General features: G+C 37.2%; 1 protein-coding gene across 4 annotated transcripts in view; it reads left to right on the top strand.

The window, feature by feature from the left end:
* UBN2 (ubinuclein 2) overlaps positions 1-15329 on the top strand; it is an 87899-nt gene that overhangs the window by 51148 nt on the left and 21422 nt on the right. For all 4 annotated transcript variants that reach the window (XR_005021205.1, XM_036863245.1, XM_036863246.1 and 1 more), the window contains 4 exons: positions 1225-1267; positions 5137-6693; positions 12747-12978; positions 13411-13500. Coding sequence is in view for 3 of the 4 variants with exons in the window: in XM_036863245.1 (XP_036719140.1) it covers positions 1225-1267; positions 5137-6693; positions 12747-12978; positions 13411-13500 (1922 nt within the window). In the remaining variant the exon portion in view is untranslated. The remainder of the gene's footprint in view (positions 1-1224; positions 1268-5136; positions 6694-12746; positions 12979-13410; positions 13501-15329) is intronic.

Raw genomic sequence — 15329 nt, 5'->3', positions numbered from 1 at the left:
TTACAAAATTCCCCCTCTCCTTGTATACAGTTATAGTAGGTGGAATTTTTTACAGCTTTTAGGAAGGACACTTTGTTAGTATACCATCAGAGATGTATTGAGTTGGTATGGTTTTCAGATCTTGCTAGTTTTGTTGTTTTGGGTATAAATTTGGAGTAGTTTGGTTTCATACATTATAGGTTTACTTTGTTGCAGGTGGTTTAGATATCTCAGGGTGGGGGGTATGTATATTTTTTATGCCTTTATATGTATTTGTGTCAATAATATTTCAGGCCTTTGATTTCCCTATAGTTCTAAAATCATGTTACAATTCAAGTATAAATAAATAATTCGTTCCTTTAATTCTAAAGCAAGTGTTTACATAGATCCTTTACCTCAGTTTTTATTTTTTTCTTTTTTAGTAGCCTCATTATTATGGCTAACCTTGTGTTTCGTTTTATATCAGAAAGTAGGAATCTGTGTGATAATATGGGCCTGAAAGTCATGAATATTACTGTTGCCTTAACGAAGTTGTAGATTGGCAGTAAAATTTTAATCAAGATACTTGTTAATTTAATTGATGGCATTTTAACTCAGTGAAGTCGAAATATTCAGACATGTGAGGTATTTTAGCTTTTCAACCCTTTTTTAATCTTCAAACATTTTCCACACTGGTTCCCAAAGGTTCCAAGGATCCATGGTATTTTTTATTGCCTTTTTCTGTCATTTTGAAATTTTTTATCTAAATTATTATGTTAAAAATAATTTTCTTTAAAAAATTGAGGATTTTTTGTTTTGTTTTGTAAACAGTATCTCATTTACAACCTCTTAGCATGGTTTAATTTGAGCTTAAAGTTCCTTGAAGCTCTTATTCTATAAATAATTACAAATTCTTACCAATTCTTTGAAATAAGCCTCCTTAGGCAGCTTTGTTAGCCTGTTTTGAATTATTTTAATTTTTTTTTTTTGAGTATTTACATTTAATTTTTTAAAAAACTTGATCATCTACATTTCACATTTTACTAATGGTTTGGCCTTTATTCTAGTGAATTGAAACTGGGGAACATGTTGCTGTATATTCACATATAAACTGAGCACTTATATAGCTTATATACAGTTCCTTCAGAGAACTTCCCAAATGGGAGAAATTACTTACCCATATAATTACAAGATTATGTGTTACAATTTCCTAATGAATGACTTAACTGCTCCTGAAATGGCGTCCTTTTTAATCTTTTCTCTTAGGGCGAAGAAAAAGGTGATTCCTGCACCTAAACCCAAAGTGAAGGTAAGTGTTGAACCAAATCTTTAATTAGTGATAATTGGTGACTGTTGAAATACATTCTTAGGATGAAAAGGTTATATGGCATTTCATATATATTTTAGGTACCATACTCTTAAGATGGGTGTTTTCAAACATTGTAAAAATCCTAGAACCATTGTATTTGGGAGAAGAGATGACTTTGTGGCAGTGGGAAATTTATATACATTAGTTAAATTGTAAGGCTTATTACTACTTAGAAATGTTGGATAAAATATGACAAATATCTCTCAGAAGCATCGCTGAGATTGCAAATATAAATATATAAGAGAAATTCCTAAGGCTCAAAACAAAGAAGAAGCTGCCAGAGTGTTAATCTGTCACTGAAACTTTAGTTGCCCTTAGGTGCATTTTCTGATTTCCATCACCTTCTCAGAGCACAGCAGATAAGATTTTCTTAGACTTAAAGAGGTTGGGAATTGGAATGAAACTCTCCATAAACCTGGGACTCTCAAAGGATAACATTTTTAGTAAAAGAAAGAACTAGAAAAGAAATCCATTCACCAGTGGAAAGACTAAGAAATTTGTGTATCTTGGCCTGGGTTCTGGATTAGGGGAAGAAAGTCCTCCCTGAAATTTTTCTCTGGATTAGGAGTTTAATTTACACAACCTGCAAGATCTGGGAAAACCTCAGGCTAAGAAAATAACTTAAGGTTGGTAGATTAGTATTAACCCAGGGCAATGGCAAATCACATTCACTCTTTAATAATGTACCTTCATCCCAGGCCTCAAAGGCTTATCACATATATACTGTGTCAAACATGAGTTTACAATCTGAAAATACAGAATACGTGAGGAAGTAAGTTACTATGAGTGAATCAGCAGAAACAGCCAACAGAATTAGATCCCTAAGAAGGGCAAGGAATGGATTTATTAGATTTAGAACATAAAGTAACTTAAGCTTTTTAATATTTAAAAAAGCAGAAGGGGGAACAAAAAATATCCGATCAAAGTAGACAAAGCAGAGTTGAACCAAGTATAACCTCTAGAAGTGAAAACTATAATCATTTGAAATTAAAATTGTAATGAAAGCCCACAACTTGTAGGTTTTAGACTTTTCCCATAGCCTTCATCTCTTTGAATAGAGTTTCTTTGCTTGTGAGGTTAGGGCCAGAAGGTCAATATTTGCTACTCCATGGTCTTCTTAATTTATTGTATTAGAGGCTCTTTGAATACAGATTAGTCTTCTTTTTCTTAGTTAACCTGCTTTGTCTTCTAATCCAAATAATATGGAGCCAGTATTTCATTAAATCTATTGAGTTCATGCTTTGTTTTGACATTTGACTTTATTTTTAAACTCCTAATACCCACCATAAAGCGTTGGTTAAATTTTGATACATATATTTAAACATATGATTAATTTACCAGAATTCTAATAATGGGTGTGCTGGGATGGTACAGGGGAATTATCTGTTTTGTTCCTTTCTTTGTGATTAAATTACCCTTTCCTTTTCCCCAAATGGAAAAACTGTATTGCGGATATGGTTTTTTCCTGCCCTGCTGACCCTTAAATACCTATTTCAGTTATAAAGGTAATATAAGGAAATGCTTACAGGAGAAAATGCAAACAATACAGAAAAGTAAGAAGGAGGAAAGTAAAAGTATCCAGAAATTTCTGCTCACACAGAAGAAAAAGCTACTAACTTTCTGGTACACATCTGCCCTCCCTTCTTCTGGCTCTCTGTCCCTGCCTCCCCTCCTTCTTTCCTTCCACCCATTCATCCATTCATCCGTCCATCTATCCATCTATCCATCTGCCCATCCAGTCATTCATTTATCCAGATTGAATTAACATTTTATATAAATGGAATAACCTGCTTTTTCGGCTCAAATATATATCCTGAACAATTTACCAATATAAATCTACACAGTACTCTCTTGGCTGGATTTAATGTTATTTTTGTAAAGAAAAAAATATTAATTAAAGAAAAATTAATAAAGAAAGTTACTTAAAATGGCAATCTTATACTGGTAACACTCCCAATATTATTTTGACACACTCCCCCACTCTCAGTTTCTGTACTTTTTATAGTAATGCAGTTTTCACTAATTATGTAATTGGATGGCATGTCAGTGCAATCATGTCTCATCTGCATTACCTGTTCATCTTAGCAGACAATTTTGACCTTAATGTAGTTACGCTACAGACTTCTAAAAGGTATTGAGGTTTTCAATCACGGCTTTTTAGAATAGAAGTTTAGAGAAATTGCTAAGAAAGAGTATAGTGGCATTCTTAACAGAAATAAGAATTTATTATTCTTATTTACTGTAATACCTTAGAAAGTAGATGGTAAAGACCCTTTCTCTCCATGCTTTCTCTGCTGTAGTTAGAATAAGTGCTGTCATGGCGTAAATTAATGTATAATATAAGGGTTTGGGTTTATTTGGATTTGTCTGTTTTTAAGAAACTTTGAAAAGATTTTTATGTAGTTTTATTTCTTCTTAATCTTAAATATAAAATGAGTCATGTACTTTATATTTTTCTTAAGAGAAAGATACTTTTTAAATTCTTTTGCTCTTTGAGTATTTTAAACTGTGCCCTAATTCTCGTATCTCTTCCTTGAATTTTAAGAAAGTTAATTTTTTTTGATAAAACAGAAAATATTCTCTCTTAGGTATTCCAAGTTTTAATTCCTAATACTCTTGCTTTCTTAGCATAGTGCCTTGCTCATAGTGAATATATGTGGAATAAATTACAAATGACTTCTACCATAATGAATAGAAAAGGTAATTTAAGTGTGCTTGAATTGAATCTTCTGCCAGTTTGATGTACCAGTTTCTCTATGTACTGCCTGTGGGTAGCTGTAGGACAGGCATACGAAGAGGCCAAAATGCCAGGAAGCAGAGAGTGAGGGCCAGTATCGTAGTAAACCATGCTATACGAGATGGGTAGAATCTTTTTTTTATATAATTAATTTATTTTTATTATTATTTTTTTAATTTTTGGCTGCGTTGGGTCTTTTATGCTGTGCGCGGGCTTTCTCTAGTTGCGGCGAGCGGGGGCTACTCTTTGTTGCTGTGTGCAGGCTTCTCACTGCGGTGGCTTCTCTTGTTGTGGAGCATGGGGTCTAGGCGTGCGGGCTTCAGTAGCTGTGGCACACGGGCTCAGTAGTTGTGGCTCGTGGGCTCTAGAGCACAGGCTCAGGAGCTGTGGCTCACGGACTTAGTTGCTCCCTGGCATGTGGGATCCTTCCAGACCAGGGCTCAAACGCATGTCCCCTGCATTGGCAGGCGGATTCCTAACCACTGCGTCACCAGGGAAGTCCCTGGGTAGAATCTTAAGATAAAGGCAGAGGGACTTCCCTGGCGGTCCAGCGGTTAAGACTCTGCACTTCCAGTGCAGGGGGCTCGGGATCAATCCCTGGTCGGGGAACTAAGATCCTGCATGCTGCACGGTGCGGCCAAAAGGTTAAAAAAATACAAATAAAAAAGATAAAGGCAGAAGTTCTCCTAGGTATAAGGAGGATAAAAAGAGAATAGTCTCTGAACAAATGGATTCAGAATAGTATCTGAAGATCTGATAGAGGTGGGTAAGGGGAGAGGAGGTTTCATTAGTAATAGACCTAGTATATGAATGTTCCTTTGGCTTGTTTTTAAGCCTTCTTAGAATGGCTTACTAAGATGTGGCAGCTGTGTGCAATACATCAGATACTTTGGCTTTTGAGGACAGTTCAGTTAGGAGCTCTACCCTCTGGAAAATTATTTTGGTTTTTACAGTCTCTAAAGATTTCTAGTAGAATTTTAGTTATGAGAATTCCTTTGTCCTTTAAAATCTAATACTTTGTAAATTTTGACTAATCGTTTTTGTTTTTCCAACATAATGCTGTTTATGCTAGGAGTGTAGTCCAAAAAAGGACCAGAAAACTCCTGCATCCTTGGTGGCTTCAGTTGGTGGCCCTTCAACGAGCTCTAGCACGTCTGCTGTGGCCTCCACCAGTTCTAGCTCTACACCAGCCCAGGAGACGATCTGCCTTGATGACTCACTAGATGAAGAACTTTCTTTTCATCCACCTGCACTGGATCTTGTTTCTGAAGCTTTAGCTGTTATCAACAACGGGAACAAGGGCCCTCCAGCTGGCTCAAGGATAAGTATGCCAACTGCAAAACCTCGTCCAGGACTGAGAGAGGAAAAATTAGCAAGCATCATGAGTAAACTGCCACTGGCTACTTCCAAAAAACTAGATTCTACTCAGACCGCACATTCATCAAGTCTTATTGCTGGCCACACAGGGCCAGTACCAAAGAAACCCCAGGATTTAGCTCATACTGGCATCTCTTCAGGCCTTATTGCTGGTTCTTCAATTCAGAACCCTAAAGTTTCCTTAGAACCTTTGCCAGCCAGGCTACTTCAACAAGGACTACAGAGGTCAAGCCAGATTCATGCTGCTTCCTCTTCACAGACCCATGTCTCCTCTTCTTCCCAAGCCCAAGTTGCTGCCTCCTCTCACGCTCTGGGAACATCAGAGGCCCAAGATGCTTCTTCGTTAACACAAGTAACAAAGGTGCACCAGCATTCAGCTGTCCAACAGAACTATGTGTCTCCATTACAAGCAACTATTAGTAAATCACAGACCAATCCAGTGGTGAAATTAAGTAATAATCCCCAACTTTCCTGTTCATCCCCACTTATTAAGTCTTCAGATAAGCCACTTATGTACCGCCTTCCCTTATCTGCTCCCCCACCTGGAAATGGTTCTCAAGGGTCCCACTCCCTGGTTTCTAGGACAGTACCGAGCACCACTACCTCCAGTAACTATTTAGCCAAGGCGATGGTGTCACAAATCCCCACGCAGGGTTTCAAATCTCCCTTCTCAATGGCTGCATCCCCAAAACTTGCCGCATCTCCGAAACCTGCCACGTCTCCTAAACCCTTGCCCTCACCTAAGCCTTCTGCCTCACCCAAGCCCTCTCAGTCAGCTAAGCCTTCAGTATCAACTAAACTTATTTCTAAATCCAACCCAACTCCCAAACCTACTGTATCCCCAAGTCCTTCCAGTCCGAATGCACTAGTGGCCCAGAGTAGCCACTCTAGCGGTAACAACCCAGTCCATAAACAGCCCAGTGGAATAAACATCAGCAGACAGTCTCCCACCTTGAATTTATTGCCCTCTAATCGCACTTCAGGCCTTCCATCTACAAAAAATCTTCAGGCCCCTCCAAAGCTAACAAACTCAAACTCATCATCCACTGGAACTGTCGGCAAGAATAGCTTGAGTGGAATTGCAATGAATGTACCGGCCAGCAGAGGTAGCAACCTTAACTCAAGCGGAGCTAGTAGGACTAGTCTATCTGGGGGAACAGGAAGTGGAACACAGGGTGCTACTAAACCGTTGTCTACTCCACATAGACCATCCTCTGCCTCAGGGTCGTCAGTGGTAACAGCCAGTGTGCAGGTATGTATGTTAGATACATTCACGTGATAAAGTGTAAGATGGTGTAATTTCTCTTGTGAGTCAATTTAATGACTTTATTATAATATCATCAGTTGTTTATGATGACTTATAACTTATGGATGTTGACATCACAGTGATGGAGACACCTGGGAATGAAATTTTTGTTGGGATGTGGATTTTTTTTTTATTACATGCTTACTTTCAGAATTTTTAAAAAACACAACTAAAATGCATATTTAAAACTGTACCTTATCAAAGTCCAGAACAAAATAGTCACTTATGATTTTAACGTACCTTCACATGTCTCTTCTTTTCCCCATCCTAGTCCCCTTTCTCCTGCCAACTTTCATAATTTTTTATTTAATAAAATTTATACATTCATATTATTTTTTTCCTCTAACCATTTGTCTTTTCGAATAAAATTTTTATTTTGCACAAATTTTGCAGTTATTCATGTATAATTCTCTGTCAAGTTAGTGTCAGTAATCCGTTTATACCACACTTTCCCCATTTGTGAGATTTTAATTTAAATTTATCTCTCATTTAGCAGGAGTACCTAATTCAAGGAATCTTTTCAAGAAGGCTAATGTGAAAGCTGTTTTACTTTAGCTCTTGCATACCTGATAATTTCTGTGCTGCCACACTTGAGTTGATAAAGACTTCTTGGGTCACTAACTTGTCTCACTCCAAGTTTTGTAAATACTGCTCCACTGACCCTTACTTACTAATTAAGGTTATAAAAAAGTATGAGGCAATTCTGACTTTTTGTTCCCTTACAAGTAATGTGTTTTCTCTGCTTAAATGCTAATCACATTTTCTCTTGTTTCTTGAAAATCAAGTGTTCCCAGATAATGGCTATGTTTATCTAGTTTTCATTAATTGTGTACCTAGAAAAATGGTAACATCTTTCAATCTCAGACCTGCCCATTTTTTCAGCTCAAGAATATTTTATTCTGTTATGGGTCTGATTATGTTTTCTGATCCATTCGCCTAGGTTTTTTTGAGAACTCTTTATCACTCATATATTCCATCTCTCTGCCTTTCATATCATCTTCTCTGTTATTGTTTTCATCTATCTGCCACTTCTTTGTATTCTGAGGCTTTCTCAGATTTGTCCTTCACTTTACTGATTAGGTTTCTTTAACTTTTTTTTCCCTTCCCCTGAAACATAATCCATGTTCGCAGTAGGTAAAATTCAGAAAAGAAGAAAATAAAAGCCACCCATCATCCCACCAGTGTTGATATTTTCCTGATAACTTTTTTAGACTCTTCAAGAAAGTGGATTTTACATAATATTCTGTTTCATAAGAAGCTTTAAAAAAATATAACATTTTATGATGTTATTTCTTAGATTCTCAGTTATTCTTTGAAAATATGACTTTTATTGATTTCTGAAATTCTGTCGTCTAAGAAAGTGCTCTAACTTTATACTGCCTCTTATTTATGTGGAATAGGAACATCTAATGAAATACGTTTCCCCTTGGTGTTTGTAGAGGTTCTCTGCTATTCAGTACAAGCTAAGTGTTGGTATTCAATATACACTTAAAACCCAAATCATCACTCTGCCTTTACTAAAGTAGGCTTAGGAATGAATGAATTCTAGAATTCTAATATAGAACAAAATTCAATTAACTGATACTTCATTAACTGAAATCTGGGATAAACAGATGTTTTATCTATATGATTTTGCTTTTATCAGAAATAAGAAAAAAAAACCGATTAGGGATTGTATGTTAAAATTTAAGTTTTAACTAAGGTCTAGGAGTTAGTCCACATTCCTGTTTTATTATCTTTATTAAAATGTTGACTGTTTTTGAGATCAGTCTTTAATTTGATCACAGGAGTATGTGAGAGGAGTATAACTGAAATGGCAGTTCCGTGCCCCAGATCCTCCTCCTAGTGTCAAATACTTTTAACTCTCTTAGCTGTTTCTCTTGTGTTTTTTAAAAATTGTTTTTTAAAAAATAAGAATGAATGGAAGACTATTTATTTTAGTATTATCTTTCAGCTTCTCATTGTGATAAATAAGGCTTTTAGCTCACTTATACCTTTCCCATTATCTTCAAAGACTAAAATTACAACTTTTGGTTAAATCTGTGACTATGTAAAATATTGTCTCTATTGAGCTAAGTGTCACTAACTGTGGTTTCAATTATAAATTTTGGACTTTTTTCCTGTAGTTAAAAATTGCTTTTTTTCCACTTGCTTTGTTTTCTTTGAATTTAAAGTTAAATCTCCCTCTATCTTTTGTCATCTCCAGAATCTATCAGTTCTTTTTTTTTTTTTTTTTTTTCCTGGAAACCTTCCTATATTTGATCATTTTTCCCTGAAGAACAACTTGGTTTGTTGTTTACCAATTGGTTTGTTGGCAAGGAAACTACGTGGCAAAAATTTGTGTTTCTAAAATATAACTACTTCCTCCCTGGTTTTCTTCCTGTCCGAAATGGCTTTATGATTTGGAGACCTTAGTGTTCCTGCCTTCATGTCGGATCCTTTTTGTCTTTCTTATTGGTTTGACTGAGGAAAAGATCAGTAATTGAATAAGGTTATTTCTAACTTTTGGTCAACCTAAGGTTCTTTTTTTTTTAACATAGCATCTCACTGAAGTCTTATCAGCTACCTTGTGGCCTCTAGATCCTATCCTTCTAGCTGGCCAACACTAAAAACAGATTTCCTATCTATGCCTATAAACTATTCCACTCCTTTCTGAAAGACATCTTTAGCTGTTTGCAGATGTGAAAATGACAGGTCCTGAGGTTAACAAAAGTTAAAGTCTTTCTGGGTTCACATTATTATCTCTACCTGCTTTTTATTAACTTTCCACTCAAGGCTTTCCTGTTCTTTCTTGCCCTTCAGCTTATTGATTTTCTGTGAATCCTGTCTTTGCCACTCTATAATTCCCAAAATAATTCACTAAGCAAATGTTTACTAAGTGTTTAATGTGTGCCAGGCACTCTTCTAGGTGCTGGGGAAATGGGGTGAATCAAGATTCCTCCTCTCATGGGGCGTATATTCTAGGTAGGACGATAAGCAAAACACAAGTATTTAAAAATACTTTAAGCGCTATAAAAATAAAATAAAACAGAGTAATATGATAAAGTGTGATTGCTACTAACATGGATAAGGGAGATGGAGAAGGCCTCTTTGACGAGGCAACATTAGAGCTGAGAGTTGAATGAGCAGGAGCCAGCCATTTGGAGAGAAGAGCGAACAGCCCAGGCAAGAGGGGGGGGTAGATGTGAAGACACTGAGATAGGAAGGAGCCTGACGACGTGCAGGCCTGCGTGGCTAGACAGTAGGGAAGGATGGGGAGGTGAGGCGATCAAAGGTCAACTCCGCACCATGTGATGGAGGACCTTGTGGGCTACCGTAAGGGCTTGGGCTTTTACTTCTGTTCAGCGGGAAGCTGTTGGAGGGGAGTGGTATGGTCTGATTTATATCTCAAAAGATCACTCTGGGTGTTGTAGAGAACGGGGGGCAGATGTACTCACCAAAATGAAAAAACGTCGTTAAAAGAAGAATGTAATGCCCACCACAGGAAGAGCAAGGTGCCTGTTCATATTTTCCCCTAGGAATGAAATGTGGAGGTCATGGAACATATTTTTTATTATGGGGCGTTATCCCGAACTGTTTGCCTACTTCATGTTGACAGCTTCTCCTGTGTGCTTCCGAATGATATCAACAGTGGGATATCCCACTTTTGAAAGGTCTCCACCTTCTACGAGAGAAAAACTTATAAATGCCCATATAACATTTAGATAATCTGGTGTTTCACTTTAGCTTTATAAACAAAAGTGGTTACGGAAGGTTTTTAAAAGTGCAGAATGTTCGATAGTTATGGCATGGTGCCATTTTTTATTGCTAATACATGTTACTTAATTGTGGAAGTTGCCCTAATTTGCATTTTCTGTCAGTTTTAATGCTTCCATTAGCCTCCTCCAGAAAAGCATAGAAGAGTTCTGCTTATTAGCAGTGTTTCATGTTCCTCACTAGGGGGGCTCCACTTGGGGCACATGGCCTTGGAGTGTGTTCCCCATATTATCCTGAGACTAAAATAGAGTTACGATTAAAAAGAAGAAAGAACCCTTGTTAATTCTTAAATTGATGCTGGATCCTTTTTTTGCTTCAGAAGCATTGTTGTTTCTAACTTAGTAATTCTTTCCTAAATCACCCATTTTGTATATCGTGGTGGGCACAGTAGAGGGGAAAGACTGGCAAGTAAGAAAAGTCGTCAAGTCCAAGCGTAAAGTGATAAAGATTTGTACTTAAGTGTGGGAGGAAGTTGCGATTAAAAAAAAAAAAAAGATACCATGTTGACTGCGAGCTCATCTTGTTCTTCATTTCATGATGCTTAAAAACTAAGGTTTCAAGCCAGAGTGGTGGGAAAGAATGAAACTACTGATCCTAGCGTTTAACATATACGAGAAGGAAGTGATTGTAGCAGATGATGAGTTCAATTCTGGACATGCCAAGTTGGCTAGTGTTAGATATCCAAGCGGAATTCTTCACTAAACCGTTAGCCAAACAGGATTGAAACTGAGATGAGAGGTCAGAACTGTAGGTATAAATCTGAGAGATAAATAAAGGAGATAAGGGAAGGCTATTGGAGAACTAGTGGAAAAACCAGAATAGAAAGCTTTTGGAGGATGTTCTTCATTTTTTTTGTTCAGCAGTGGTGTGGACCATTAAGTGTATAAATATATGATGTAATGTGGCATTTTTGCATGGGAAAATCACCTACCTTGTTCTCATACATTAAGAAATAAAATGATTAGCCCTTAATTAATAATATTTACTGGTAGAAATAATCAACATACAAAGTAAAACTGACCATAGCTAATGCTTATTATTGATTAACAAATATTCAGAGAATTCAGTTTTCTTGACCAAACTTAGAAATGTAAAGTTTTTTACCGCAGAAATTTTGAGTTGATAAAATAGGCTACAAAATTGCAGAAACTATAGTAGATAACGTCTGATACTGAGAAATTTTGATTATCTTTTTTGATAAGTACACATAAAAAAAGTCAAAATGGGAAAAAATTATTTAATTGCTTTATAGAAAAGTGTTCAAAGAATTAAATTAGCTTAATAGAGTATATTTAAGTAATTTGACAATGAAAGCTCATCAGTGCTAGCATATTTCTAAACATAAACATGGCATCAAAGCCCAGGTCGGGGAGTGTCAAAACACTCTCTAATTTACCTTTTGCCTTAGGAGTCTAAGTTCAAAAAAGTAGTGGAATTGGAAACCTCTTTCAGGGGTTAAGGAGAGGCTAGATAATGTGGAAAAAGGAGGCTGTCATTCAGCAAGTTTGATAATAAAAGGAAGATACATAAGTCAGGTTTTTGCTAGGGGTTGGGGGAGAGCCAGGAGTAACAGCGTGGTTGTAAAACCATGTAAGAGGACTCTGTAATTGCGAAGGCAGAGTGAATACGGAAAAGGTGCAGTGCTTGACATTTGTCGCAGAAAGTTCTGCGTGGTTGGGATTCATGGCATAGGTCAGGTGTTCAGCTTCTGAGGAAGAGGCAGGTAAGGCTAATGATGAGGAGGACACAGGATGGCTGTTATGATGAAAGTACAGGGTATCAAGTTGGGGGATCTGAGAGGGTAATAGTCTAAACAGCAGCTGCAGGGGTTGTGTCGGAAAAGATTGTAAGACAAACAGTAAAATTACAGAGCATTTTCAGAGACCAAATTGAAATTATGTGGAATTAATTACCAGTGTCAGATCTAGGGGCTAAGAGCAAAAATGGAAATCTAAGGTTAGAAATGAGTTGATTAAGAGAGCGAATGGGTGCTAATATAGGCATTGCGGTAACAGTTAAGAAATCTAAACTGGCGATGAAGAGCTGAGTAGAAGTATTTCCAGAGCCAATATTGGTCACTCTTTGAAATGTAATTTATGCTTCAGTCTTCATTTCTGTCTCCCAAAGTTTCTGTTAGAGCAGATGTAAGACATAGTCTCGTGTCCATGAGGATATTAAGTAAAATAAATCAATTCAGGTTAAAGACTTGACTTCTTATGTATTTTGACCCCTGGTTTCTGCAGTCCACAGCAGGAGCATCATTATTGGCTAATGCCTCACCTCTGACTCTCATGACATCACCTTTGTCTGTAACAAATCAAAATGTGACTCCTTTTGGGATGCTGGGTGGCCTTGTTCCAGTGACCATGCCCTTCCAGTTTCCCTTGGAGCTACTTGGCTTTGGAACGGACACAGCTGGAGTGACAACCACCTCGGGATCTACCTCAGCCGCTTTCCACCATAGCCTAACTCAGAGTAAGTGGGGCTCTTTTATTTACTTGGCTACCTAGTTTGATAGAACAGGAAACTTCACAAATTTATACTAATTGAGAGTAGTCCAGTTGGAGTTAGTGAAAATTATAGAATGTTTTAAAAAGAAATGCAGTTTATTTCATCTATATATATAAAATAAGTCAAATTACTGGACTCTGAAATTTTTTTATAGTTTCTAAGTGAACTATCTATTCCACATTTCTATCTTAATGAAATTTATAAGAGGGAGTCCGATTTGCTGGGTTATTTGCATACACATTTATATTTATACATGTAAATATGTTTTAATGTATGTGCTCTAGTTTAAGAAGTCAAGGTCTGTGCTTGCATTAGATAAACTATTTTCATTTTTTATCTAAGGGGGCTCAAATCTTAGTTTTAAGAAGATTACTGACAAGTCTGTTTTCCTCTCAGATTTACTAAAGGGTTTACAGCCAGGAGCTCAGCATGCAGCAACACTTTCCCACTCACCTCTGCCTACGCATTTACAGCAAACATTTAACGGTAAGAAAGCCACCTGTTTCTTCCTCTCTTTATTGTTTATACAAATTTACAAATATATATTTTAAGTCTTTTCTGAAAACCATGTGAGGGAATGACAAAGATTGGAAAAACTAATTTTCATGTGACTGAATCCTTATTGGCAACAAACACCTTACAGAAAGGAAATAGGTAAAGGAGATCTTTTATTACATGTGTAGAGAGCCTTTTTGAAGGTGTTTGTTATATGGAAATAATGACAAAGAATAGGATTCATACGACAGTGTACAAAAGTCATGTCCGGTAATTAATCATAGTTGACCTTTATTGAAAGCTTACTAAGTGACAGTCTTGTGACTACTTACATGTATTAGCTAATTTAATCCTTACAACAAACCTGTGAATGAGATAACAATCCCCATTTTACAGATCAGGAAATTGAATCAGAGGTAAGCAACTTGCCCAAGATGATAGGGTAGTAAGTGTTTAATCTGAGATACAAACCCAGGAAGTCTGACTCCATGGCCTGTATTCTTAACTATTAAACTTCTCTGCCTCTTAGCCGTGATTAAATTAACGTGATTTTAAACTGTACACGTTATATATTTGCAGCCCAACTAGATCGCTCTGAAATCTGAAATTGGATAGTGGACACTGGACACAACACTGGCCTCCAGATTCTTGCTCTCACCAGCAGTTGACCCCCATAGAACGCTGATACTGTTCTGAAGGCCATTTTCAGGATCTTTGGGCCGCTCGGCTGCTCTCTTAACTTTGGAAGTTGACTGGGGCCTCACTATTCTTTTTGGCCACTGCATTTAAAATTATTGTTGACCAAGTTTACAGTTGACCACAATGTGGAAATGGGAGCTTTAGAGCAATCTTGAGGCAATAGGTTGTAATTAATCCTCTAAAACACCTAAGTGGTAAGCTGCCCCAGACTCTCCCCTTGAGAGAATGAATACAAAACCACAGTCGTGCAAATGGGGGACCACAAAGTAGGCACAAGTGTCAACAGTACTGATCTTCCTGGGCTTCTTGATTAGGTTTAAATGCTTATGGAAAATTGCCCTGTGACCCTTTAAGGTAGTTCCGCCCTGGGTATTGACCACTGCTTGGTAGGATGAGTCCGGCTTAGAGCTGTATGTTTGAGGGCAGAACGGTAGAAACCTGCAAGGAATTAGACACCCGGGATTCTTGTGGTTCAACATGACCCCAATGTTCCAGGTGTAGGTACATTATCTTGTTTTCTGGCCAGCACCACTGTTCCAGAGGGAGAAAGGAAATAAGACTGTCGGCATTTTCCAAGTAATTGAAATTAAAAAGTTTATAATTTTTCATTGTAAAAACATTTTAAAGTATGAGACACTAAATTTGAGAATCAGGCTGGGATTTTTGAATTCTAGGACTGCCGCTTTGAACAAGTCTAACTTGTTTGACCTGCACTTCCCTTGCTTGTAAACTGGGGACAACAAGATGTTTTTAATGGGCTTCTTATGAGAATTTAACAAAAATATTTATTTAAAGCTTCTAGCATGGTACCTGGTACATAGTAAGAGCTCAGTTAATGTTAATTTTCTGACCTTATCTAGTCTAAAGACTGGGGTCAGTAAACTTTTTCTATAAAGCTGCAAATAGTAAATAATTTAGGCTTTGCAGGCCACATAGTCTATCACAACTACTCCACTCTGCCATTGCAGTAGGAAAACAGTCATAGACGATATGTAGCATGAGTGTGGCTGGGTTCCAATAAAACTTTATTCATAAAAAGAGGTGGCAGACCATATTTGGCCCACGGGCCATAGTTGCCAAACCCTGGTCTAAAGAATTGCACAGTCCAGTTAATATGAGTA

The sequence above is a fragment of the Balaenoptera musculus genome, chromosome 9 (assembly GCF_009873245.2).
Source record: "Balaenoptera musculus isolate JJ_BM4_2016_0621 chromosome 9, mBalMus1.pri.v3, whole genome shotgun sequence".
Classification (NCBI taxonomy): domain Eukaryota; kingdom Metazoa; phylum Chordata; class Mammalia; order Artiodactyla; family Balaenopteridae; genus Balaenoptera; species Balaenoptera musculus.
Note: the sequence above shows the minus strand (reverse complement) of the source record. Positions and strands in the feature narration are given on the sequence as shown.